This window comes from Meriones unguiculatus, chromosome 2 (assembly GCF_030254825.1).
Source record: "Meriones unguiculatus strain TT.TT164.6M chromosome 2, Bangor_MerUng_6.1, whole genome shotgun sequence".
Classification (NCBI taxonomy): domain Eukaryota; kingdom Metazoa; phylum Chordata; class Mammalia; order Rodentia; family Muridae; genus Meriones; species Meriones unguiculatus.
Genome location: NC_083350.1, coordinates 21,571,783 through 21,598,517, shown reverse-complemented (window position 1 = coordinate 21,598,517; position 26,735 = coordinate 21,571,783). Strand labels below are relative to the sequence as shown.

The 26,735-nt window shown below is 38.4% G+C and overlaps 1 protein-coding gene across 4 annotated transcripts in view; it reads left to right on the top strand.

The window, feature by feature from the left end:
- Positions 1–26,735, top strand: part of Cep192 (centrosomal protein 192) — a 93,502-nt gene that overhangs the window by 25,095 nt on the left and 41,672 nt on the right. For all 4 annotated transcript variants that reach the window (XM_060377120.1, XM_021659515.2, XM_021659514.2 and 1 more), the window contains 8 exons: positions 4,633–4,756; positions 6,616–6,746; positions 11,465–12,278; positions 12,366–12,462; positions 15,376–15,544; positions 17,274–18,174; positions 19,558–19,706; positions 23,873–24,103. In XM_060377120.1, coding sequence (XP_060233103.1) covers positions 4,633–4,756; positions 6,616–6,746; positions 11,465–12,278; positions 12,366–12,462; positions 15,376–15,544; positions 17,274–18,174; positions 19,558–19,706; positions 23,873–24,103 — 2,616 coding nt within the window. The remainder of the gene's footprint in view (positions 1–4,632; positions 4,757–6,615; positions 6,747–11,464; positions 12,279–12,365; positions 12,463–15,375; positions 15,545–17,273; positions 18,175–19,557; positions 19,707–23,872; positions 24,104–26,735) is intronic.

The window sequence follows — 26,735 nt, the reverse complement described above, 5'->3', positions numbered from 1 at the left end:
CATCTGTAGTGAGATCTGGTGCTCACTTCTGGCGCACAGTTACACATGCAGGTAGAATGCTGTGTAAATAATAAACAAATATTTTAAAAAATAATTTATTTAACTTTATTCTTTTTGTGCATTGGTGTGAAGGTGTCAGAATTCGTGGAACTGGAGTTACAGACAGTTGTGAGCTGCTATATGGGTGCTGGGAATTGAACCTGGGTCCTTTGGAAGAGCAGACAGTGCTCCGAACCACTGAGCAATCTCTCCAGCCCCTTTTTAAACTTTTTAATGACATCTTTTTTATAATAATTTATTTACTTTTTATTTTATGTGCATTTAGTGTGAAGGTATCAGATCCCTTGAAATTGGCTTTGCAGACAGTTGTGAACTGCCGTGTGCGTGCTGGGAATTGAACCTGGGTCCTTTGGAAGAGCAGACAGAGCTCTTAACCACCGAGCCATCTCTCCAGCCCCCTGTTTAATCTTGGTTTCTCTCTTCTTGTGCGTGGCCAAAATCTTCAGGTGGTTTTCCTCTGTCATACCTGATTTTTATTAGTTTTGATGGTACCCATAATTTTTCTTCTCCTGTATGAACATAAGCGAAACTTCTTCCCCAGCGTAACACATGCCCTGTTCTCCATTTTGGAATTAGCATCTTTATATGCTGCTCTAAATCAGCAGTTCTTTCTAAATTCCACTGTGTCTTAGCAGGTGTGCTACTTACCTCATTTAAACATTTTAAAATTGATAAATCATTTAATCTATTTTAGGGAGATATTATATTTACCTTCTGTTTTATGACGATCTTTTTAAAATTACTGTTAGATAGTTTCATAATTGTTTGACCTATAGGATTACAAGTTACATCTGTAACAGATTTCATATTATAATGTCTAAAATATTGTTGAATTCCAAAGGATATACATGCTGAAGCACCTTCAGTTTGCAAGGGCATCTTCAAAACATTCACCATCTCTAACAAATGTGTAACCTTAGGATCATGCTCTCCAGAATTTAAGGCAAAAGCCCACTGGAATTCTGAATATGAATCTATGTCATGGTGCATGTATTTCAGTTCTCCAAACTATGTAAAATGGAGCATACCAGCTATTGTATGACCTTGTTCCAAGACAACACTAAATAGGATTTCCGTTTCTACTTTAGCATGTAACTGAACCTTAAGAATATATATACAATATCGAATCTGACCCAAGTTGGCCTATAGCTGAAGGCTTTTTCTCCAGCATCTTAATGGGCTGCCATTTTGCAGTATCTTCAAGCCTCTGTGGACTTTTCTCATCTGGAACCACCTCTTTCAGTGTTATTGTAGGTACCAGATTGGACTGTTCCAAAGGCGCTCTATTTTGATTCAAAGATTTCCCCAATCTCTGTTCTATGGCCTTTAACTTAGCAACTATTTTCACAGTCTCTTCTTTCTCCAAGTCTGTCTTATTCTCATCTTTTCCAAAAAGGATATACAAAACTGAAATCATCAGTGAAAAAAATTATTTGTATACTAAGAGAAACACTCAAATGGTATCCAGAAGCACTATGTCATTGTGTCTTCCTCCATTTTCAACATAAAAAATTATCTTTTTTTAATCTCAAAATCTCTCCCTAAGGACTTTACTTTCTTAGACCCAGCTTCCCTTTCAGACCTTACCAGTTTAGATGCTTGAGACTTCTCTGTCTCTGGCTCCGGTTTCCAGGGAGATGTATTTTTTCTGTCTCACTCACTGGATCCTGACCCCTTCCACACTCTGGGAAATTATTGGGTCCACAAAAGTTTGCTACTTAGACCTGCAAGAACTCCTTCTCAAATGGATTTTGCTTTCTGCCTGCGTTGGCAAAGTCTGGCTTTGAGAAGCTTCCTTGTTAAAGAGCCACATTTTTTCTATTGGGAAAGAAACTGCCTCCCTGGGTTTTGTATGTATCATTGTTTTTCTGCAGCCTGCTTGAGGCCTTGCTGGTGTGCAGGGGGCCTGTCTAATCAGGACTCTGTGAGCTCCTAGTTTAGGAACTTCCTTTACTTTGTTTTTAAGGACAGAACTAAAAAAACTGCTCTATAGTTTTATTTTCTATATAAGTTCTTTCTAGATTACTGTAAATTCTGCCACATGTTGGTATGCCATTTGTTGTTAGTTATTAGCATTTATTATCTATATCTTTTAGTTAAACAGTGATTATTCCTAAACCAGCTGTATACCCTAATCACACAGAGACTAGGATTTACTTAATTAATTTAGAGCACAAAGCTGGGAAACAGTTACTCCATCCTAAACCTCCAAGCCTGTATAGCTTCCTCCCATTCAGAGTTTCCAACACTGTACTTGCTTTTAGTCATATCTTAGGTCTGGTTCATCTCTCTTCATAGTTCCAAGTCCTCTCCTGCAGATCTCTGCTCTCCCACTCTTCCTTCTCCCTCTTCTCTCCATTGCACAGCATTGGCTAGTTGTTTTATTGAAAATACAGAGAACAAATGGTGGCATGTTTACACAAACTTGAGACAGGTGGTGCTCTTAAATTAAGCATCACAATGCAGTGTTGGGATTGAAACCAGAGAGTGGGGTAGAGAACTCAGCATTTGAATGTGCAAGGGCAAACTGTATAGATCCCACAAGAACATTAAACCAACAGCACAGTATATTGAAATCACAGTTTCTAGCTGAGCAGAACAAAAAATATTTTTAAGAAGATATATTTATTTTATGTATATGAGTATTTTGCCCTTATGTATTTATGTGCCCAGTGTGCATGCATGGTGCTCCTGGAAATCAGAAGAGGAAGTTGCACTTGGTTGTAAGCTATCATGTAGATGCTAGAAACTGAACCTAAGTCCTCTGAAAGAGCAGTCAGTTTTCTTAACCATTGAGCCATCTCTGCAGTTCCTAAATTAATTAATTTTTAAAAAATTTAAAAAATTATGTGTATATATGCATGTATCTGTGTGTTGATTGTGCACCTCCTTATAGTACCTGCAGAGGCCAGAATGGGGTGTCCACAGTTGTGAGCTGCCAGATGTGGGTGTTGAGACCAGAACCTGGGACTTGTGCAAGAGTAGTATACAGTACTGAGCCGTTTCTCCAGCCCCTGAATGTTAAACCATGCTTTTGGACCATCTGATCCATGTAGTGAATTAAAAAATGAAACTCTTGAAATAGGTGGATTGATTGGGGTTCATTGCCAGATTGTCTAGACCTGTCAGCTACCCAAGTAGCTTAGGCCTTATCTTAGGCTTGCTCCCGGCTGGCTCATATATCTTAAACTAACCCATTTATACTAAAGTACATTCTGCCACATGTCATTCCCGCATCTGTTTCCTCTGAGTCTGCCTGTTGACTCTCTGGCACCTGATTCTTGCCCCACGTTCTTAGCTATGCCTGGACGTCCCGCCTGTTCTCTCCTGCCTTGCATAGGCCATTCAGCTCTTTATTAAACTAATCAGAAGGTAATGGAGAAGAATACAAAACAGGTGATGCAACACAGGTGATGCTTCATAAAAATAACAGCACTCAGATCCCAGCCTGTACCCAACTCTGCTTGAATAGAGAACAGCACTTGAGTAATGCAAAGACAGCTTTACACAGGGCATAAGGACGTTATCCCAACTGGGGCTTTGGAGACTTTGAAGAAATTGTTTTGCCTTGATTTTGAGTCAGTGCCTCACTATGTAGCCCAGGCTGACCTTGAGTTTGTAGTATTCTTATACCTTACTCTGTGTTTGGATTGTAGTTGTGCGTCACTATACTTGACTGAACTTTATTTTATTTTTGATATAGGGCTATATCTAGCTCTGGCTAACTGGAAAAGTAAAGCAAGTTAGACTTGATGTTATAGACTTGTCTTTGCCCCCTTAGTGTTGGGACTGCAAGCGTGTGCCACCTTGCATCACTTTCTGAATGCCTTAAGCAGATGAACACAACATAGATCTTAGGAAAAGAGGGCTGACACAGAGTTTTCATTTGGTATTGTAAAATTTCATATATTCAGTTTACTAGATCAAGGGAAGAAAGTTCTAAATGAATATCCACTAGAATCTGAAGTCATAATTTTAGATCTGTGATATGAAAGTCATGTAAGAAAAGTACAAATTTAATTCTCTTCAGCAATCCCCTTGTGCCTAGATCTTTCTGAAACGTCCATGAAAGTCAGTGGGAGTATGCTTAATTTCAAGACATGTTTTCTGCAGGTTAATCTATAGAGCAAAATATGCTATATTAAAGTTCTACCTCATTTATCCCTCTCCATTCAGAAAATTGCCTAATAAATAGTGAATGTTCATAACAGTTATTGAAGGACTGACAGAAATGTCACTTCTGAATTGTTTGTTTTTGAGTTTTTAGGAAGGTTTATTTAATGATATCAGTTACAGTGATTAAATAATAGCTAGGATTGAAGAAACAAGGTTTTGTCTGCAGCAGCTCTTTGCCCCATGTCAGATGTAGAACCCAGGTCTTTCCATGACAGGTCCTACCACCAGCTCAAAAATTCTGTCTGGACTTTTGAAGTTCACCTCTTATTATTTGAAGTCAAATGACAGTAGAGTTGTTGAAGTCATTTGGATGTTTTAATAGTATTAGATAAAGTAATCTAGAGCTTTTCAAAGTGGTTGGAAATTAAGGAGACTAATTCATGTTTATTTTTGCAGCCATCATTTGGTTATTTTATTAGATCACCAGAAGAGAGAGAACCTTTTTCTCTAATAAAATCCGATGTGTCAAGAAGTAATTTGGAAAAAGAAGTGACTCCTCTTCACCATGATTTATTTTCAGGTAGTGGATTAAAGACTTCAATGAACTTTTTTCTTAACTTGTAATTGTGTGATCATATCCTCTGTGGGTGAAGATGTATATACATTGCTTTGTAACATTTTATCATTGGTTGTAGATTTGATTTTTATATAACCTCACTTTTCTTGAAAGTTTAGAAGACAGATAAAATCCACCCCAATTTTTGTATACACTACTATAGCAAATGAGAGTAATTTCAAGTGACCTAGTTAAATTTTGCTTATTAAATTATTACTGTTAAGGAATAATAGAAATTATATTTATCATCTAGATAGATTTTAAAGAGATGCTTTGAAATCTATAGTATAATAGTCTACATATATCATTTCTGCATATCAATGGAATATATATATATATATATATATATATATATATATATTTTTTTTTTTTTTTTCTTGAGACAGGGTTTCTCTCTGTAGCCCTGGCTAGCCTGGACTTACTCTGTAGACCAGGTTGGGCTTGAACTCAAAAATCCTAAAGGTGTGTTCAGTATTCCTGGCTGATAGAAAATATTTTAATTTAGACTTTGTTAGCTAATTTGTTGAGCCATTCCTCTTTGCTAATCCAATGTCTTTTGCTGCATGGATATGAAATTGAATTGTAAGCTGCTTAAACTTTGTAGCCCCTCAGTTGAGACCTACTTTAGTCTTTAGCATAACTGTGGCTCCTCTGTTATCACCTTTAGCATATCAGAAGCCATTTTGCCTCCAACTCTCCGTTTTGATAATAAGGTGAAATTAAGTTCAAGTTCTCAGGCTGTATGTGCCTGAGACCAGGGTACAATTTAATAGTTCAATATTTGCTGCTTAGAATAAAACAATAGATGATAAAAAGCGTGTTCTGCTTGATGTAAAGATCGAAATGTCCCACTGTTTTTTTACTCCCAGAAAGCTGGATAAGCCCCAAGAGCTCACCTACCCTAGGTCCCAGCCAATCAGCTTAAAATGCTGTGCCTAGCTACCTAGATACAATACAATACACTTGGAACAAAATCAGTTATGTTTAGTTGGTCAAAATGATGTAATGTTGCCCCCCCCCCCCGGCTTCCTTTTCCTGGCTACCTAGTTGTTGCCTTGTTATGGTTTTTCATATAAGAAACCTATGTTAGAAACAGACTGGCATCAGAGTCTGGTTCCTGAGACCAGATTATGGCCCTGACCGGTCAGTTTTTGTTCAGCGTTCAATAAACTTTTATTAATATGAGTCTCGTGTTTGAATCGTGTTTGAATAATCAGTGTGTGACAGTTCTTGAACCCATAACAGAATAATGCATGTTCCATCCTTTTTTAAAAAATTCATTATATGTATATGGGTATTTAGTTTGTATATATGTCTGTGTGCCGTGTGTATACCTAGTGCCTGTGGAGGCCAGAAGACGCCATTGGATCCTCTAGAACTAAAGTTAGAGACAGTTGGGTCCTGAAGATTGAATCCAGGTCCTCTGGAAGAGCAGCCAAGTGCTTTTTAACCATTTAACCACCTTTACACTCCCAAGATACACTCCATTCTAAAAGAGCCTGTGTCCAATATAGGACTGAGGATAAAGGGCCTCATTTTTTTATCATTTTCAAGTATATAATTTTGAAATCAATATTGAAGCCTAAATATATCGAAATATTTTATATGAATATTTTAGGAATGATCAAAATCCAAAGACTTCCTTCAGAGCCTATCCTTTGTCCAGATGCTTATTATTTAAACATTCTTATGGAGGATAACTTAGATTTGCAGTACAGAGATATTTTCCTTGGCAGTTAATCTCTTTGACTAGTACTTATCTCAGATTATTTCTGAGGTACAGCAATGCATGCCTTTAAGTTGAATGTTGTTTATTCCTGTAGGCGATTTGAATGGGCAGTCCCAGGCACAGCTAAGTGAAGGATCAGTTACACTTCAGGCTGAAGAACCGCAGAGGACTTCACAGATGGGTGAAAACGATAGGACCCTAACTGCCAACAGAAGCAAGACACAGGTATCTCAGACGCTTTCTAAAGAGAGTCTTACAGTGCCCTGAGACGGTTTTCATATAAGGTGGGCCAGGGTTACCTGGGAAAAATGTATGCTTTCCCTGGCTTCAATTTTATTACAGTGTCCTTTAAGTGGAAACATTTTAAAAAGTCAATTATAATGTACATGTAGAAGACTGTAGAAACCAGACTGCCAATGAATGAGTCACCACAGATTGTGTATTCCAGATCAATAGAAAGAACACTGAGGTGTATGCAGACACCGTTTCTTCCCGTCTGATGTGTTACATCCCTCTTGACTTAGCCAGACTGTCAATGTCTACCTCCAGAACCATGAAAAAAAAATATTATCAACAATTCAGAATTCTTGCTGGGTGTGGTAGCACACGCCTCCCGGTACTCCGGGAGGCAGATCAATGTGAGCTTGAGGCTAGCCTGGTCTACAAAGTGAGCCCAGGACAGCCACGGCTACATAGAGAAATCCTTGAAAAAACAAAACAACTCAGAATTCATTTTAAAAAACTCTTCTAAATTTATTACTAGTGTCCAGAATGCTTACACTATAGTCCTTTATGCTCTTTTTAAAGTTTGTATAAAAGAAGCTACGCAGCATGCATTCTTTTTCTTTGCTTTTGCTTCAGCTTTTACCTACTAGAGGAATATATATATATATATAGAAGTCATTTTTCTTAGTGCATTGTCTTCTGTTTCATGAATGTTAGTGAATGTTTGAGATATTTGACAAGGTGCTGAAACAACCTAGTACCTCTGTTTTGTTGGCTGAAACACCCCCTCCCCCATGCCACTCTACCCCTGTCTGTGCCTGTCTATGTTGAATGCAACTGATGGTTCACATATAAGGTTTATGGCTTACACTGAAGGACCTTTGGCATAGTTTTTGGAGTAGCTGCACCAATACAGATGACTCCTAAGGTTCTGCAATAATTCGTGTTGACATATGACCTTTCTTCACAGACTGCTATTACTAACCACTTGAGTAGCTCTTTACTTCATTGTTTTAATTTGTATTCCTCTGATTGCTAATGAAGTTAAGTACGTTTATACTTTTATTGGTCTTTTAGGTAGTATTTTAATATTTTTTTATTTATTATAGTTTATTCACTTTGTATCCCCGCTCTAGCCCCCTTCCTCATCTCCTCCTAGTCCCACCCACTCTCCCTTTTCTTTCCCTGTGTCATTTCCTTAGTCCCCTGATAGGGGAGGACCTCCTCCCCTTCTATCTGACCCTCCTTGCCTATCAGGTCTCATCAGGATTGGCTGTATCATCTTCCTCTGTAGCCTGGCAAGGCAGCACCCCGCAGGGGGAGGTGAACAAAGAGCCTGCCACTGATCCCCTTACTAGGGAACCCACTTGGAAACTGGGCAGCCTATGGGCTTCCTCTGAGCAGGGGGTCCAGGTCCTCTTCATGCATGGTCTTTGGTTAGAGCATCACTCTCTGCAGGCCCTCCTGGGCCCAGGTTTTTTGCCAATCCTGATGAGACCTGATAGGCAGGAACTCCTTTTAGAGTTCCTGTTCCCTCCAGGTCCTTCTATCTCCCACTTCTTCCGTAAGGTTTCCTGCACTCTATTTGGCTATGAGTCTCAGTATCTCCTTTGATACCCTAGTGGGTAGAGTCTTTCACAGGTCTCCTGTGGAAGGCTCTTGTCCTGTTCCTTGTGTTCTCCTACTTCCGATGTTTATCTTGTTTGCCCTTTTGAGTGAGGTTTTAGCCTCTTCCCTAGGGTCCTCCTTGTTGTTTTAGCTTCTTTAGGACTATAGATTTTAGTATGTTTATCCTATATTATATGGCTAATATCCACTTATAAGTGAGTATATGCCATATGTGTCTTCCTGCTTCTGGGTTACCTCACTCAGGATGATCTTTTCTAGTTCCCACCATTTGCCTGCAAATTTCATGATTTCTTTGTTTTATATTGCTGAGTAATATTCCATTGTGTAAATAAATGTACCACAATTTCTGTATCCATTCCTCGGTTGAGGTTCATCTAGGTTGTTTACAGATTCTAGCTATTATAAATAAAGCTTCTATGAACATAGTTGAGCTTAGGTAGTTTTTTATATGAAGAAGTTCTAATTTTTTGGATTTCTTTACATCTTTTCATAGGATCCTTTGGCCAGTCATGAAAGTTTCACTTATCTTATTCCAGCCTGTACTTATCCTATCTTCTCTCCAACATAGGGTCTCACTGTGTAGCTCTAGTTAGTCTTGGATAGACTGTGTTGTCCAGGCTGGGTTCAAACTCTTGTCAGTCTTTCTGTCTCAGCCTCCTCGGTACTGTGATTACATATGAGAGTCGCCATGCCTGGCTTATTAGCCTTTTAACTTTTTTTTTTTGGAACTGGAGTTACAGACAGTTGTGAGCTACCATGAACCTAGGTCTTCTGGAAGAGCAGCTAGTGCTCTTAACTGTTGAGCCATCTCTCCAGCCCCCAGCCTTTTCACTCTTAATTGTATCTACTTTTCTTTTTGTAATTAATTCATGCTTTCTCTATTTCACTAATATGTTTACTTTATAATAAATCAGAGATCCAACATAAGGTTTCTTTAATCTTTTTATCTGTGTTACATTACTCGAATATATTGTTGCTTGATATAAGCCTTGGCATCTACTAAAATCATTTTCATACATTTTAAAAAATGTATACCAAAGAACTAACCCACCAACAACTTTGTCCTTTTAATGAGATTACATTTAATCTATAGAACAGTAAAATTCACATCTCTATAATACTGAGTCTTCTAACCTATAAACATTTTATATTCCTTCATATTTATTATAATTTTCTCTACGTTTTATGATTGGGCAGATTTTTCTTGTTCTCTGTTATTTTTTCCCCAAAGTTGTTAAAACATTTTAATAGTTGTTTTTTTTTTAACCTCCCTTTGGTCTCACTGTGTAGCCTTGGCTGACCTATGTAGACCAGGGTGGTCTTGAGTCACTAAGATCTGCCTGTCTCAGCCTCCCTACTTTTGGGATTAAAGGTATGTGCCAACTAGCCTGGCATTATTATCATTTTTTCTTTTGGCCTGGCATTTTTATTATTAATTTTTTTAGAAATAGGTCTTGTTATGAAGCTTAGACTGGCCTTGAGCACTTGTTTTTTTCACAACTTCTTGAGATGAATGTGTAGCTCACTGATTCTTTTTCAATGACTTTTCTGTCTTATTTTCCTAATATGAACATGATGGCTTGAATTTTCCAGAGAGCACAGCTTTTGCTTCATCCTGTGTTTTGTCTTTCCATATTTTGATACATCATATTTTCATTATTCATTTTCCTTCCCAATCTACCTGTGTCAACACTTTTCTCTCTCTCCATCCCTTCCTTCCTTCACATTTTCGCTATGATAGGAATTGAACTCATGGCTTCACACATATTTAGTTAAGTGTTCTTCTGCTGGTTAATATCCTCATCCTTGTTCAAGATATTTTCTAATTACTTAGGCCCATGAATTTTTGCCTTCTGAAAGAAATTTATCTTAGGTTTCGAGAGTTTCCAGATTTCTTAATTTTTTTTCTTATCTTAAATTATTATTTTAAATTATGTGTATGCTGTGGGTAGGATCTGTACATATATGTGTGGGTGTCTACCCCCTGGGCAGTTGTGAACTACTTGACATGGGTGTGAGAACTGCCATCAGGTCTTTTCTCAGAACAGTACATATACTCTTAACCACTGAGTCATCTTTCCAGTCCAGTGTTCCAGATTTTAAAATAATTGGTTTTAGGTTTATTGTTCTGTGTTCAAGATTTTTCATCTTAGGCATTTAAATTTTGTTAAGACATGTTAAATGGATCTGGATTTATTCTGTTTTTGGAAATGCATTTTGTTCACTTGAAGGAAATACCTTACATATAACTATTATCTTCATTCTTTTTGTTTTATTAATGTTAAATAAGAATGATAAAGTTGATTGCAGCTTAAAATTATTGTGCTCTACCTTCATTTACTTAGGTTTTGATATCACCCATTATGATTATATGCTTGTCATATAATCCACCTGTCCCTGCCTCCCCAAGTGCTGGGGTTACAGGCATGTACCACCTTGCCCAGCTGATTTTGTTTTCTTTTTTCTCTTCATTTTATGCATTTTTCTATATTATCCAATAAATTATTACCTGTCTCCTTGATTTACTAATATTTGATAAAAGTAATTTTCTTCCTTCTTTTCTTTCCCTTTTCCTTCCTTGCTTATTAGTTTGTTTGAGACAGTCTCATGTAGCCTAGGTTGGCCTTGAACTCATTTTGTAACTGCTCTTGTGTGTATGTTTCCCAAGTGCTGAGATGATAGCCATGTGCCACCACAGTGAGCAAATGGGGTGCTATTAAATTTGCTGTAGGAAAAAAATAAGTATCCTCTGGGGTTCCAGTTCCTCTCACCTGAAAGTTAGCCTTACCTTTCTTTCACCAGAGGTAGAAGTTTTAGTATGTGTTTTCCATGGTTTTTACTGTTGGGCCCGTATTAGTTTTATGGCTGTGGTTCCCATTATGTCTTGTTGTGCCTAATTTATAAATTAATTTTATCATAGGTTTTTATATATTGTCTAGGAATAAGCATATATATATATATATCTAGCTTGGTGTGCTGCCTAAGACCATAGAACTTGGATAAGAAAAGACTACACTAAATGAAGATTAGTCTGTACTTGTCCTTGGAAGTGGAGTGAGTTTGTTTAATCAAACTTTTCTTATTTCTAGGACACTTTCTGCAATAATAACAAAGTTCAAGAGCATGGAAACACAGCCCCTGGTGGTGGGGATTCCATACTTAGAATAAGCACCATTGCTTCTGCCATTGCAGATGTGTCAGTGAGTGCTGATCCTGCCCAGCTTGTTGCCATGATGAAAACACTCAGAAATAAAGGAAGAGGCAAGACTTTTCAGGATGATGGTGCACAGGAGCCCTGTTTCACCACACCTCATTTCTTACTCAGTGATTTAGAAAAAAGTAACAGATCCAATGCATTTGATATGGAGAAATACCTTACAAAAACAGACACAAGTAGCTGTGAAGGTGCACAAGAGCCCTTTTCAAGAGCAGGCACGTCTGATATTTGGGATATATGTTTGCTGAAACAGGAGATTGTTCAAGACATCACTGTGGTGAGTGATGGTGCTACTATTACAAGAGAACCAGAGGAAGATACAGCAGCTATTGTCTGTGGTGAAAATTCGGAGAGTGATACTCAAGACTCACTTAGAACGATAGCCTCTTCGAATCCAATGCTTCCAAACCTAAGGGAGAATAGAAACATGGCGAGGATGGCACACTCCATTGATGGATTGTCAGATGTGCATAGCAGTGAGAAAGCTACCTCAGTTTCCATTCCAACATCTAGTAGTTACTCCTCAAGGAACTGCAGAGTACCTTCCCCTTGTATTTTAGAAAAACGTGAAGCAATACAAGATAATAGAAAACACCAGAGGAAAAAAGTCTGTGCCAGTGAGACAAGCAGCAGTGACAAGCATGTCACTTTTGACGAAGATTGTGTGGTCTTCCCTAAGAGTATTGGTAAGGATAGTGATTGATCATTGAAATTGTGTGGATTGTGTTTGTTACTGTTTTCTAGTCTTACTGGAAAATACACCTTTTTAATAGATTTGAAAAATGCCTCATCTGGCTTTGAAGACCAGGAGAGCTTCAGACGGTCTTCCTCACCACTCAGTCATTCTTCTTATTCTGGAAGCTTATCAGGGTAAGTGCTTACCGCAACTTTACTTTTATTTATTTATTTCTGTTATTTGAGAATTTCATACAGGCACATAATGTGTTTTGATTAAACATACCCCTACCTGATTATTAATTTAAATTTATGCTATGTGTAAGAAAAATCTGTCATTTTTAGGTTCATCTCTTAAAGGTAGTCCTTAAAATACTTTATGAATTTTTCTTTTTTTTTTTTTTTTAAGATAGGGTTTCTCTGTGTGGCCTTGGCTGTCCTGGAGTTGCTTTGTAGACCAGGCTGGCCTCGAACTCACAGTGATCCACCTGCCTTTTCCTCCATGAGTGCCAGGATTACGGGTGTGTGCCACCACACCCAGCTGAATTTCTTTAGTTTAAGAAAACAATTTTTGGCAGGATGCTGGGAGTAAAACAGGGACGAGGTGGAATTTGTTTCATTATTTGTATGTTTTTATGATATTTTAGGTGTTTGTTTACATTGCTTGTTTCTCTATGTTTATATTATTCACATTATTTCTCTTTTAAAAAATAAATAAAAATAAAAACAATTTTTATTTATCATGGCTGGCCTTGAACTCAACAGAGATCTACCTGCTTTTGCCTCCCCAGTGCTATTTCAGTTGTTTCCCCACTTTATTTTATATTGAGAAAGGGTCTTTGACAGAGCCTACAGCTCACCCATTTGTCTTCACAAGCCAGTAAGCTTTGGCCAGCAAGCCCCTTTGGTTCCTCCTATCTCCATTCCCTCTACTGGCATTGTAGATTCATACTGCCATAGCTAGTGGTTTCTTTCTTTTCTCTCTCTCTCTCTCTCTCTCTCTTTCTTCCTTCCTTCCTCTCTCTCTCTCTTTTTCTTTCTTTCTTTCTTTCTTTCTCTCTCTCTCTCTCTCTCTCTCTCTCTCTCTTTCTTTTTTCTGTACATGGGTACTGGGAATTCAGACTCACTTCCTCCTAATTGTCTGCAAGCACTTTACCCACTGAGCCCTCCCCAGATCTAATATTGTGATTATCTCCATATTTAAAAGAAAATATACAGACTGTATAATGGGTTGTTTTAGTTTTTTTATGTTGCTATGATAAAACATTCTGACCAAAAGCAACTAACTTCGGAGAGGAAAAAGTTTGTTCCAGCTTATACTTCCAGGTTATAGTTAGTTCATTATTGAGAGAAGTCGGGGCAGTAACTCAAGGCAGGAACCTTGTGAATACTGCTTGTTGGCTTACCCTGTGACTGAAAGAGGCATGCTTGCCTAGCCTTCTGACAGTCCATGCTTAGACATGGTGCCTCTTAGACTGTGAAGGCAGCCCCTCACACCTGTATCCACATATCAACCTGATAAAGACAATTAAGATTTTTTCAGGTGATTCTAGGCTGTGTCAAGTTGACAGTTTAATGCTAGGACAGGGACTTCCATGGTTTATTCAGTTTAGTATATCATTTGTGTTTTGCTACCTTTATTTTGAGACACGGTTTTCTGTGCCCTGGCTGTCCTGGAACTTGCTCTGTAGACCAGGCTGGAGATTCACAGAGATCTTCCTGCCTCTGCCTCCTGATTGCTGGGATTACCACTATACCCATCGGGAGTGTTTTAAAAGTTTAAAATAAATAATCTCTTATAGATTATTTTACTTTATGTGTATGAATATTTTGCCCACACATATGTGAGTGTACTGTGTTTGTGCCCACATGAGGCAAATAGTCTGCTGCTACGGACCATCTGAATCAGTCTCACATCCCACACCTGGGATCAAAACTAAAGCCTGTTTATATCCACAACAATGTGGGGCATGTATAGGTGTCTGCGATTGTACTCACATTCATGAAGGTGCACATGCCTCAATGATTGTTGAGGTCAGAGGACAACCTATAGGAGCCTGTTTTCTCCTTTCACCATGTGAGTCCTGGGAATCAAATTCAGGTCATCACGTTTGAGAGCAAGCGCCTTTACTTGCTGAGCCATCTCAGCAGCCCTCCTTGCGCTGTGATTTTTGAGTTTGCTTCTTTTCTCCCCCAATCTGGAGGTTGGAGGCAAGAACAAAATAAGCTAGAAGTAACACCAGTGTGTGTTTATGTTAAATAAATACGGGTTTCATATCAAAGGCTGTTTTATTATTTTGCTTTTTTTATTTTTCTGTATTGGTACTGGGAATTGATACTCAAGTTTTTGAGCATCATCTGCCACTGTCACATCCTTAGCTTTTATCCAGTAGTTTTTTTGTTTGTTTTACTTAATATATTTTGAGTATCTTTCTAAGCCAGAGATCAGTATTCAGCTCCATGTATTGAGATTTTTGGTTTTGTTATATGTTAAAAATGCTAACAAAACATTATGCCATTGAACTATATCCTCACCCCTAACAGCATTGTTTTTGGTGGTTAAAGAGTGTTTTGCTGTATGCTTGTGCTGTACCTCAGTTCATCTTGTATGACACTTAAGCTTCCTACTTTATTATCAATAAGCATATCTTTTCTGAAGTGTTTTATATTTATCTTTTTTTTTTTGGGAGGCTTTCTCAAGTGTAGAGTATTTGAGTCAAGGAATTTTTTTCTAGGTTCTGCTTAATTGCTCAACCAAAAATTGTTTATTTTACCTTTATATTGGTAATAACACAAGCATTTTCTTGCCTTATTTATGCCATTTTCTGTGTTGTTTTTAATGGTTTTATTAACTGCTGTTTGTCAGGTACTCAGTAAATTTTTATTGAATGAATAACTGTTTTGTGTCTGTTTATGGTATTTACTAACATAAAGACAACTTTTTCTTTAATGGTAGCTTACCAAGTAGGTCGTCGGCAGGAATATAATTGATCATTTTAATTAAAGAAAGTAAGTTTTGTGGTTGAGTTCCTTCATGCTTATCGACAGACAGGAGTGGTCATTTATTTATACAGAATCTAACACCATGCTTCTGATTTTTTCTTTCAGATGTGCTCTGGAGTCTCTTGAGTCAGCTCAGCACCATAAGGGTCAGTCAGAGAGTGAGTTGTTTCAGATGGCATGTTCCCGTGATGTTATTAGTAGGCTGACTTACGTGTCTGAACAGGAAAACACCTTTCCTGTCTCTGCTGCTGATGAAAGCTCAGAGGACCACAAGGTGGGTGGCACTTGGACTGTTTACTAAAAGTAAGCCTTCGAGACCAAAAGTATTAGTGATATTTGATTCATACTGGAATTCTGGTCTGTTTATCTTCTTGTTAACTTCTGTATCTTTAGAATGAATTAATGTGGGTATATATTTGAACTTAAGTGTCTACATTGGCTCCCTTCCACTTCAAAAAGAAGTATCTTTGACTGAAGTTTGAGAGCAGCATTGATCTTCAGGCATAAACATAAATAGGAGGCCCTTTGACAACATGTCCTTTTAGCAAAACACTAGTAGTAGGTTCCCATAGAGTCTATGACCTCCCTAGCTCTGGGCTTTTGACCAGTTTCCAGTAGCAGGTGTGACTTTCTTCCTGTGGAGCAGTCCTCAAATCCAGTTAGAAAGCATTTGGTACCCCAATAATTATGCCAATATTGCCTCAATGAGTGCATCTCTCTTGGTAAGTCAGTATTGTGGCATACAGGGTACACCACTGTGTAAGTCCATTGATGACTTTCTCTTATAGTTGGCATAACATCTTTCAATGTTGTGCAGGCTAGCCAGCAAGGAGGAAGTTTTTGGTCAGTTCTAGCTTGATTTCAGTAGTCTCTGCAACCAAAGTGTTTTGTGTCTTGAGTAATAGGTTCTTACCATCTAGTTATGGTGAGCAGCTAAAAGCAGTGGCAGTAGCAAGTGTTGTTTTGGGATTTGTAGAATCTCCCTGACCATTAGCTTATAGGAAGGTATTCTATATCTGGCACTGGAATTTTCAAGCCCATATCTTCTAGAGGAAGCATTAATTATCTTACAAAGCTGTGGGGTTCCTAAGCTTTTTGTAATATATCCTCAGTTTAAATTAATCCATTTTTGTCCCCTGTCCCCTGAGTCTGTGTTTTCTTAGCACAGTGTTTAACTGCTGAATGCTGAGACCCGACAACTTGTCTGCTGTTTTCTCAATTACTAGCCCTCTCTAATCCTATTTTCTTCACCTTTCTGAAGGTTTGTGGTTTGAAGTCAGTGCTTTTATCACTTTGTGATTCAACCCTAAGGACGTGTTTCTGTTACTATTCGTAATTGACTAATAATCTGGTCTCTATCTCTATTTACTCTATCATTGTTTCTAAAGCTTTGGTTTGAGTAACTTCCAGTGTAACCAAAAATAATAAGTGAGAGTTAAATGTGCTCCTGTGTGTTAGTTTTAGATTGTTCATCTTTCAAGTCTATATCTTACTCCTCAGGTTGTACATTATAAAGAAATAATAAAAAAGAACCATACCATATTTTAGAGATTGGAAAAGGCTTAGTTCTTACAAAAATTATTATCTTTAAGTTCTTCAAGCATATTTAATACAGTGTGGAAAATTAATGGGTTTGGGCACGGTTTGTGAGTTAGCTTTGTACTAATTCCAACCTCATGTCCATATCATTTGGTAGCTTCTCTGCACCTTTTTTTATTTACTAATTTACACTATGTGGGATGGCTTTGGTTCTTTCCGTAAATGTTTTAGATGTAATTGTGGTTTACCTTTTATTTTCCTCCTGTTGTAAGACTTTTATAAAGCAGGTGCAGTTTTCAAGTGTAAGGCTGCATTTTATATTTGTAGCTATTTTCCTTTGTGCACTTTGTGTTTGAGGGTACCATGTAGATTTTGATTTGAGACTTATACCAGCATTGTTTGAATGTGTTTTATATTGTTTAATTTATGGATTATTAAAAAAAAACAAAATTTGTTACATTCAGAATGATCTCACCAGTGAGTTGAGCACCACAATTATTCCAGCCAGTCCAACTTCATCAGAGGAACAAACTGTGGAGAAATTAAGAGACAAAGTTCCAGGTCAGAATGCAGAAAAACATTTGTTGCCATGTATTATCCAGAGTGAGTCTGGTTTAGGAAACGAAACAGAAACTCCTTCTCTGAGGAGCGGATTTGAAAATGGAGAGCCTAATTTTACGTCAAGTCAAGATATTTCTTCCAAAAGTGGGGAACCTTTGGGATCCAGTAAGGTGGATTCAACATCTGGCCCCAGTGAGCAGGACCTGATTGGCCAAGTTCTCCTGAACAAGCCAGGTCTTAGTCACCGGTCTGGGACAGGCATGTTGACCCTCCCTGTACTGAGCCAGAAGGCTGTGGACCAAGGTCAAAGACTATCATCTATTGGTTTGTCAACTGCCAGCAGTGAATCTAGCAGCCAGATTCCAAGTCTGGGCACCTCTGGAAACCAGCATAGTCTTACACCCCACATTTCAGCTCATGCTTCTGTTGCTAATGTGCAGAACCGGCCCGCTGTGTGTCCTGCACTCTGGACTGGACATTCTCTATACACAGCTTCTGTGGCACCACAGTATCTGGGGCCAGTCTCTTCATCTGGGAGTGCCACCTTGCCTCAGTGCCATGCAGCCATGCAGGTCTCTGGGATTTCAAGATATTCTTATCCTCCTGTTGTACCAGATGTGGCTTCTGGGATGTATTTAGGACCAAATCTTGCCTCTGGATTGATGGCTCCCTCTTCTATTTATAACCTGTGTTCTACTGCTGTACACCAGAACCAGCTGAGTACAGCAAGACTATTTCCTGTGCAGTCTGTTGGTACAAACTCTGAGACTGAACCATGGGGCTCAGGGATGGTGTCTGGATTTGGTAAGATGCTTTTTCTTCTCAACTATTGCTTGTTGTTACCTAAAGTCTGAAATTCCTCAAATGGGTCCACAATTCTAGTTTGTTTCAAAGAAATGCTGGTTGGAATTAATTTCTTTAAGTTTTAAATTATTAAGGTTTATTTTTATTTATGTGTGTGTATACACATACATGTGCAAGTGCCTACAGAGGCTAAAAGATGGTACTGGATCTCTTGGAGCTAGAGTTGCAGGTGGTTGTGGACTGCCTGATAGGGATGCTGGGATTTGAACTTAGGTCTTCGTTATTGAGCAGCAAGTTCTCTTAACTGCTGAGCCAGCTCTCCAGTCCCCTCCCCTCTATTTACTTATTTCCTTTAAAACAAAACAAAACAGGATCTCAGATTGGGCTCACATTTTCTTTTTTTTTTTTTTTGGGCTCACACTTTCTATGTAGGGAAAATGACCTTGAGCTTTTGTTTTATTTCTTACAAGCTCATCCTTTGTCTTATATTGAGAACATCAGAATGTTTCTATGAAGGGTTTACTGAAGTTGTCTTAGGACAACAGTAAACTGTATGCTTATAGTTTTTGAGGTCATTGTTCTGATTTTGTTTTTCCTCTTTATTTGATTTTGCTATTCTTTTATTAGGAAATGTCCTCTTTAGGATCATTTCTCAGAATGAGGTACCTTCTGCTGGTGCTTCATGGGGGTGATATTATAATAGTGAGGAGCAGAACTCTGCTCTCATTTACAGCATGCTTTTCTTGATGACAGTCATCAGGCATGTGGAGTTGAGGATTGTCCATATAGAGCCCACCTGAGTGTGAGGGTAGGGAAAAGGCTAAAGAGTGCTGTGAAGACACTGTGTAGCCAGGCACACATGAAAATAGAGCCTCTAGGGCTTCTCTTTACCTGCCAGTGGCTTATAACTTGGGAAAGAAAAAGGGCATCATGGCAGCAACAGTCAAGGTTAGATTTGGTGTAAATTCTGAGTTGCATTAGCTTTACTTGTGTTTTCATTGTTTGTGAAAAACAGCTGTATAGAAGAGATAGGAATTATTGGTAGCTTCCATTGAGGCCTTTTATGTCAAGGATTCTTTTTTTTTTTTTTTCTTTTAAATTTTATGTGCATTAGTGTGAAGGTGTCAGATCCCTTAGAATTGGTGGTACAGATAGTTGTGAACTGCCATGTGGGTGCTGGGAATTGAATCTGGGTCCTTTGGAAGAGCAGACAGTGCTCTTAACCACTGAGCCATCTCTCCATCTGTGTCAAGGATTCTTACACATTGGGCATTTATTCTGTAGCTCTTGGCTACAACCGGGTAATCCTGTGTATTCTTTTAACCAATACTGCTTTTAATAAGATGTTTAGTATAACTTGCATTTTGACTTACTCTCATGCAGGGAATGCCACAATACCTGAGGAACTGAAGTTTCCTCATGCTTGCTGTGTAGGGATTGCTTCACAGACCCTCCTTAGTGTCTTCAACCCAACTGACTGTTGGCTGCAAGGCAGCCTCAGAATTCTCAGTGTTTGTGTGAATGGTGAGAAGGTAAGTTTTCTGTGTCTTCTTATTGGGCTTCACAGCTGCACTTTAATGAAGTACTTTATTTCCCTCTTACCTTTTAAAATGAGAAAGTATTTTTAATTCTTTGATAATTTCATACATACATATTGTGTTTTTTGGTCCCCCTCTCCTTAACCTATTCCTAGATCCACCCCTCTTTTTTCCTTTTTATAAGTGATTAAATTTTTCTTTTGAAAGTTTCTTTTTAAGATTTATTTACTTTTATGCATATGAGTGCTTTGCCTTTGTATATATGTGTGCATCAAAAGTGTGCATTGCCCACAGAGGACAGAAGAAGGGATTTTGAGCTTTAGAGAGCTTTGAGTTGTTATGGGATGCTAGAGAACCTGAGTCTGCTGCAAGAGTGTTCTTAGTGACAGAGACATTTCCCCCCCCCCTTTGGAATTTTTTTTTTTAAGTTTTAAACTTGTTTTTTGATACTTTCTATATTATAATGCACCCTGATTACTGTCTGCCCACTCTTTCTCATCTCACCATTGTCATCCTCTTTCCCTTTACAAGGGAAAATAATGGTTTGTGATACAAACCATTATTCACTGGAATTATTTATTGGTATGTGGAGAACTTATGCTTGGGTATACAGCTAAAGACAATGAATCCATCAATAGCCTGTAGTTCATCAGAGAAGAATAGAGCTACATGAGGGCCTCTCCAATTATGATTTGTGTTGGTAGGCCAGTCTTTTTTTGTTTTAATTGATGTTTTTATTTTTTCACTTTACATCTTGATTATAACCCCCTCCCTCCTCTCTTCCCAGTCCCACCCTCTTCCTCCATTCCCCCTTCCCCTTCTTCCCAGAAGAAGGGAGAGCCTTCACCCCCACCTGTACCCTGTACCCCTGTACTAACCCACCCCAGCACATCACGTTGCATCAGGACTAAGTGCAACCTCTTCTACTGAGGCCAGACAAGGCAGCCCAGCTAGGAGAAAGTGATCCAAAATCAGACAACAGAGTCTGTATCAGAGACCGTTCTCCGCTCCAATTTCTAGGGGAAATTTCTAGGAAGACCAAGCTGCCTATCAGCTACATATGTATAGGGGCCCTAGGTCCAGTCCATGCATGCTCTTTGGTTGGGGGTTCCTAGCCCCCATGGGCCTAGGTTAGTTGATTCTGTTAGTCTTCTTGTGGAGTTCTTGTCGCTGCGGGTCCCTCTGTTCTTCCTCCAACTCTTCAGCTGAACTCCCCAAGCTCCGGGTAGGCCAGTCTTGAGATCGTGTCTGCAGTGGTATGCCTGGAAGATAGCATTTTTTTCAGCCTTTCTTTCTAACTTCCAGCTTCTTCATTTTCTCTGCTTCCTCTTTGACAATGGTCCCCTAACCTTAGAGGGATTGGTGTAAATGTCCTTCCTGTTTAGGGCTGAGAACTCAACTATCTTTTATTTTGATCACTATGAACAGCCAGAAGTCTTTGCATTCATCACTGTTCTCTGCAAAGAAAAGCTCATCTTTGTAAGGCTGAAGATAGGATTTGCCTTTGTGTTTAAACCTAAAAATTTAGCATTTGGTTTGGCATTATGTTTAGCTAAGCTAAATAATAGTAGTGAGTTCTTCCAGGAGGATCTATGACCTTCACCAGTCATAATTTTATCTGGTTTACAGTACCTGGTGTGGATTTCCTTTTATAAAGCAGGTCTTAAATCTAAGCTGAAAACGTTTATTACCTGCTAACAGTCATGCCACTGTTGCCTGAATAGCCACATCTTGAACTTAAGCTCAAGTACCTGTACTCAGTGAACATCTTACTGACCTCCTTTTTGGTTTTGCTTATTTTTATTTATTATTATTATTTATACAGCATTCTGCCTGCATGTGTGCCTGTGTACTAGAAGAAGGCACCAGATCTCATTACAGATGGTTATGAGCCACCATGTGGTTACTGGGAATTAAACTCAGTCAGGACCTTTGGAAGAACAGTTCTTAACTTTTGCCTCATATCTCCAGCCCTAGTTTCTTTTTATTTTTAAACAGACTACCTATGTAGCCCTTCCTGGCCTTCAGCTTGCTATGTAGATCAGACTACCCATGAGTTTTTGTGGTCATTGTCTGTGTTTGCCTTCCAAGTGCTAGGATTATAGGTGTATGCCACCATGCCTGGTTTTTTCACCCCTTTATTTATGTCTAGTCATTCCTATCTTTCTAGTATACATAAAAATACAAATAAGATTCTTTTTTTTCCTCTTAATAAATGTATATATGCAGAGCCATTGCATATAGCAAACTCGTGCACTGCTACACTTAATTCATTTTGCTTGTTTGTTGTGAGGCTAGGTCTCAAGGCCAGCTTAGACTTGCTAAATAGCCAAGGATGACTTTAGACATACTTGATCCCTCTTTTCTCCCCTCCAAAGTACTGGGATTAATACACAGATATCTATGCCCAGCTTTTTTTTTTTTCCTTAAATGTTTATTGCTCACATAGAACTTGATAGCTACCCAAATGGACGGTTTTAGAATAGGTGCTTTTTGGTTTTGTGTTGTGTTGTCTTTCTCTGTAGTTTTGGCTGTCCTAGACTCACTTTGTAGAGCAGGCTGGCCTTGAACTCACAGAGATCTACCTGCTGCTTCTTCTCCAAGTCCTGGAATTACAAGTGTGTGCCACCGAACTCAGCTGGAATGGGGTCTTTTTAAAGTCCCTCATTGTTAGAGCATTTAGAGTATAAGACATCTGAACATGATTCACATTTTTATCAGTTGTACTATTATTAATCATCATTTCTTATTTACTTAAAGTAAAGTCATGTTAATTTGCCTTTAGCACAATTTTAATTCCTGGGTGTTTAGAGTCCATGGTTTTACTTAGTACTATTTAATATGTTATTGTCATGTATCAAGAAAAGAAAGAAAAGAACTAAGTTACTTATTTGGGCCTAATCTTCATTTGATATATCTGTTAATTTTCTTATATGATCTTTTGAAATAATGGAAACAGTAGCTCTAATGTCTAGCAAGGATCTCACATGGTGAACTGCAGCTGACATTAGATTCTGTAATTTTCCTTTACTCTGATGCGTAAGTTGTGAGTAGGGAGGGGAGGGAACAAGGATCAGCACTCCTGCTGTGATATGTCCATGCTTTGTCTCTGTTACTTGTCAACCAGCAAGGGTGGTTTACTGTCTTTCTCCTCTTAGTGTCCTTGCTTACCTGGTAAAACAATATTGCCACTGTCTTTTCCTGGTGTTTGACAAAATACTCTTGACAGAAACAGCATTGTGGAGAAAGGGTTTATTTTGGCTCACAGTCCAAAGATACAGTCCATCATGGCAGTAAAGTCAAGGCTGCAGGAGTGTGAAGCAGCTGGCTGTGTCATAGTCAGCAAGCAAAGAGCACTGGATGCACGCTGCAGCACCACTGCCTTTCTCCACACATAGTCCAGGTCGCAGACAGGGAATGGCATAACATCCATAGGTTGGTCTTCCACTTCAGGTAGAGAAATGAAGATAATCTCCCTCAGGGATGGCCAGAAGCCCATCTCCCAGGTGGTTGTAGTTGACAGAATTAATCATTACTTCTCTGTTCTCTTATTTTCCTCACCTTTCCATCTGTTACCAGATCATTAAATAAGATCAAAATAAAATAACTGGAGGAAAGCATTGTAGGTTGAAGGTGAGATTTGACACAGTATGTAGAAATAGAAATCATATCCTACACATGTTTCTGGGGCTGTGAAGTACTTCTGTGTTCAGTGTCCTTTTTAGAAAAGTGTGGGTATAGGCAAATATGTTCACCTTAAAGTCTCTAGGAGTGGTTACAGTTCTTATGTAGTGAGATTAACTTATTTTCACTTATGTGGGTGGTTATTTGCATGCTATAACCCAGGTGTATAGGTCAAACAAAGGTCAACTTGTAAACATTGGTTTTCTCCTTTACCATGTGAGTTCCAGGGGTCAAACTCAGGTTGTGAAGTTTGACATTAAATACCTTTTACCTACAAGTCATGTTACCACCATCAAAGAGCCTTTTCCTTTGGACTGATGATACCTTTCAATAATGAGTTACAAGAGTTGAGTCTTTTTAAACATGTAATGAAGGCTGAGATTTCATAGTTTGACTGGGAAAAAGAGTCTTAAATTAGATGATTAGCCTTGAAAGGTAAGGTCATTTCTAACACACTATCGTGCTCTTATTTACAGGTGGATCTTTCAAGACAAACATGTTTAGTTTTTAAGAATAAATTTGTTGTAAGACCTCATGCCACGGAAGAGATAAAAATTCTTTTTATACCCACAAATTCTGGGATTTTCAGATGTACATTCAGTGTTGCTTCTTGGCCATTTTCAGCAGATGCTGATACAATAGTTCAAGCAGAAGCTTTGGGAAGGAGAGTCACTCTTACTGCCATTGCTGAAAGCCCTATTATTGAGGTAACTGTTTGTAAATGAATCTTTATCATTTGCTAATGTTTTAATAAAGAAAGAATTTGTGGGCCACAGTGTTTCAAGCTAAATCTTAGTTGTTTCTTAAAAAATATTTCCTTTAGATTCATTTACTTTTATGTGTATGAGTGTATGTTTCCATGTATGTATATGCACCACATGTATACCTGTGTAGGTCAGAGGAGAGTTACTGGATCTTCTGGAACTGGAGTTACAAATTGTGAGCCACCATATGGATGCTAGGAAATTCTTACTCTGAGAGTAACAAGTGCTCTTAAACACTGGACCCTTAGTTCTTAATTATCTCTCCCTCTGTCTATCCTTCCTTCCTCTTTTTTTTTTTTGTTTGCTTTTTTTGAGCCAGGGTTTCTCTGTGTAGCCTGGACTTGTGTTGTAGACCAGGCTGGCTTTGAACTGACAGCAATCCACATGCTCTGTCTCCCCAAGTGCTGGTTTTTGTTTTTTTTTTTTTTGTTGTTTTGTTTTGTTTTGTTTTTTTAATTATTGTTTTTTAATACAGGCTCTTACTGTATAGACCAGGCTGGCCTCAACCATCCAACTGCCTCTGTCTCCCAAGTACTGGGATTAAAGGCATATGCTACCACATCAAGTCCTTATTTTGTTTTTATTTCAAGATTTGAAATTACCATTTTTTTAAAATAGAACTATGAATAGAGTTACTAAAGGATTATAAAGTATAACATCAAGCTATTTTCCTATGATTTCTCTTGTATACATACTTACCTAAGTTCTAGTGGTTTACCTCCTCCTCCTTTTCTTTCTTTTTCCCATGTTGAGATAGTAACCCTTAATGTGAATATGTACCTGTTGAGATGAAGGGCTCTTGATTAACTATTATTTGGTCATCTTTCATTTAATTTAACAATGCCATAGTGACTTACAGTTTAAGCCAGAGCTGTGGTGAGTGAATGGCAAGGCAGCCTTCCTGAGAGACTGGAATGGTGAGAATCATTCCGGGAGTTTTCCATAGTTCATATTCTCCAAGAGAATTAAGTTCACCAGTTTATGCTGTAGGACATGGAGAAAGAAGTGAACTTAGAGATGGTCTCAAGTACTTCTCCATCAGCTCTGCTGTGCTTGCCATTTGCTAGGTCTGGGTTTTCAGCTTTTAAAACTATTGTTATAAGGGGCCTGTCTTGGACAGTGTAGAATACACAGCTTTTCTCCTGTCCCCTGCCCATTAGCAACCAGTTACTGTTCCTATCTCTGTTGTGAAAACCAAAAATATCTACAGACATTCTCAGTTTTTGCCTGTTCAGGTCCTCTTAAGGACCACTGAGAAAGAATATTTCTAATTTTTTCCTTGTCAATAAATCTATTATCCAAGCCTTTTGGACCTGCCCTTGAGCAGCTTACATTTTTAGCAGATGTGAAAAATTATGACCCATGCAGTATTTTAGGTTTCCACGTTCATGTTATGAGTGGCTCACATCAGTGGTTACTTTGCAGTGTGGAGCAGTGTTGAGTCCCAAACCAAGGGCCCTACTGTACTCATCTGGCAAGCTCAGAAATACCAATGTCAGTATGTCTAAGCTTTGATTTTAAAAGACAACTTTGAGAAGCACCATAGGTAGGTGTAATAAGATGAAATAAGTCAGTGTAAACTAGGCCATTAGAGTTGCTGTCTTAGGCATCAGGGGCTGAGAACTGGGTCATTCTTTCACCCCTTTTGTTTAAAGTCTGATGTGACTAGTGCTGATCTTTCTGTTACTTCTCTTTTGTTAATGGATTCCAATGTAGCCTTGGCTGTCCTGGACTCGATTTGTAGACTAGGCTGGCCTCAAACTCACAGGGGTCTTCCTGCCTCTGCCTCCTCAAATTCTGGGATGAAAGGAGTGATCCATTATGCCCTGCTGGATGCCAACTTCCTTTAACATGTTTTTGTTACAATGTCTCTTTCCATGTGTCTTCATTACCCTGAGAGCAATTGTGGAACTGCAATGAAGGTGTGAAAGTCTCTGTGTGTCTCAGCTGGAGCTCTATGCCAGTAGCTGGTGTGGCCTAGACTCAGGCTTTGCTGTTCTTGCAAACAGTCTTTTGAAATGTACCCATCCCTTCCTGGGAAGGTTCTTTGTTGTTTTTTGAACAGCAGGATAGAGATTTTTAAGTTTTAATTAAAAAAATATATTTCTAGAAAGAACACTCTGAATTTCAGGACTTTATGTATGGTGTTTACATTTCATTTCAGATTTGGCCAGCAGGTGAAATATACTACCTTTGGAAAGTGTCAAACCTCAACTACTTTGGAGGTTAATTTGGACCTCTGACCTTCATTGGCCATTGTGAAATTCAGCTCCCACTTGCTAACATGTCTGATTTCCTTGTAGTTTCATAAATCATAAAAAGAAAAGTTTATATATTTTAAATATTGTATAAAATTTCACACAAGTGCTATGAAGGTCAGTTTGTTAGTTTTCTCTCTAATGTTAAAGACACAGCAATCTGCTACATAGTCCACACTTATTCTCAACCTTTGCTAGGCCTATTTGATATAATTTTGAATAGTCTTTTTGTATCAGACTAAATATGAACTGTACCAAGATCTTCATGAAGTTGTGAAAGGAATTAAGGAATTAATAGTCTAATGATAGGACTAAAT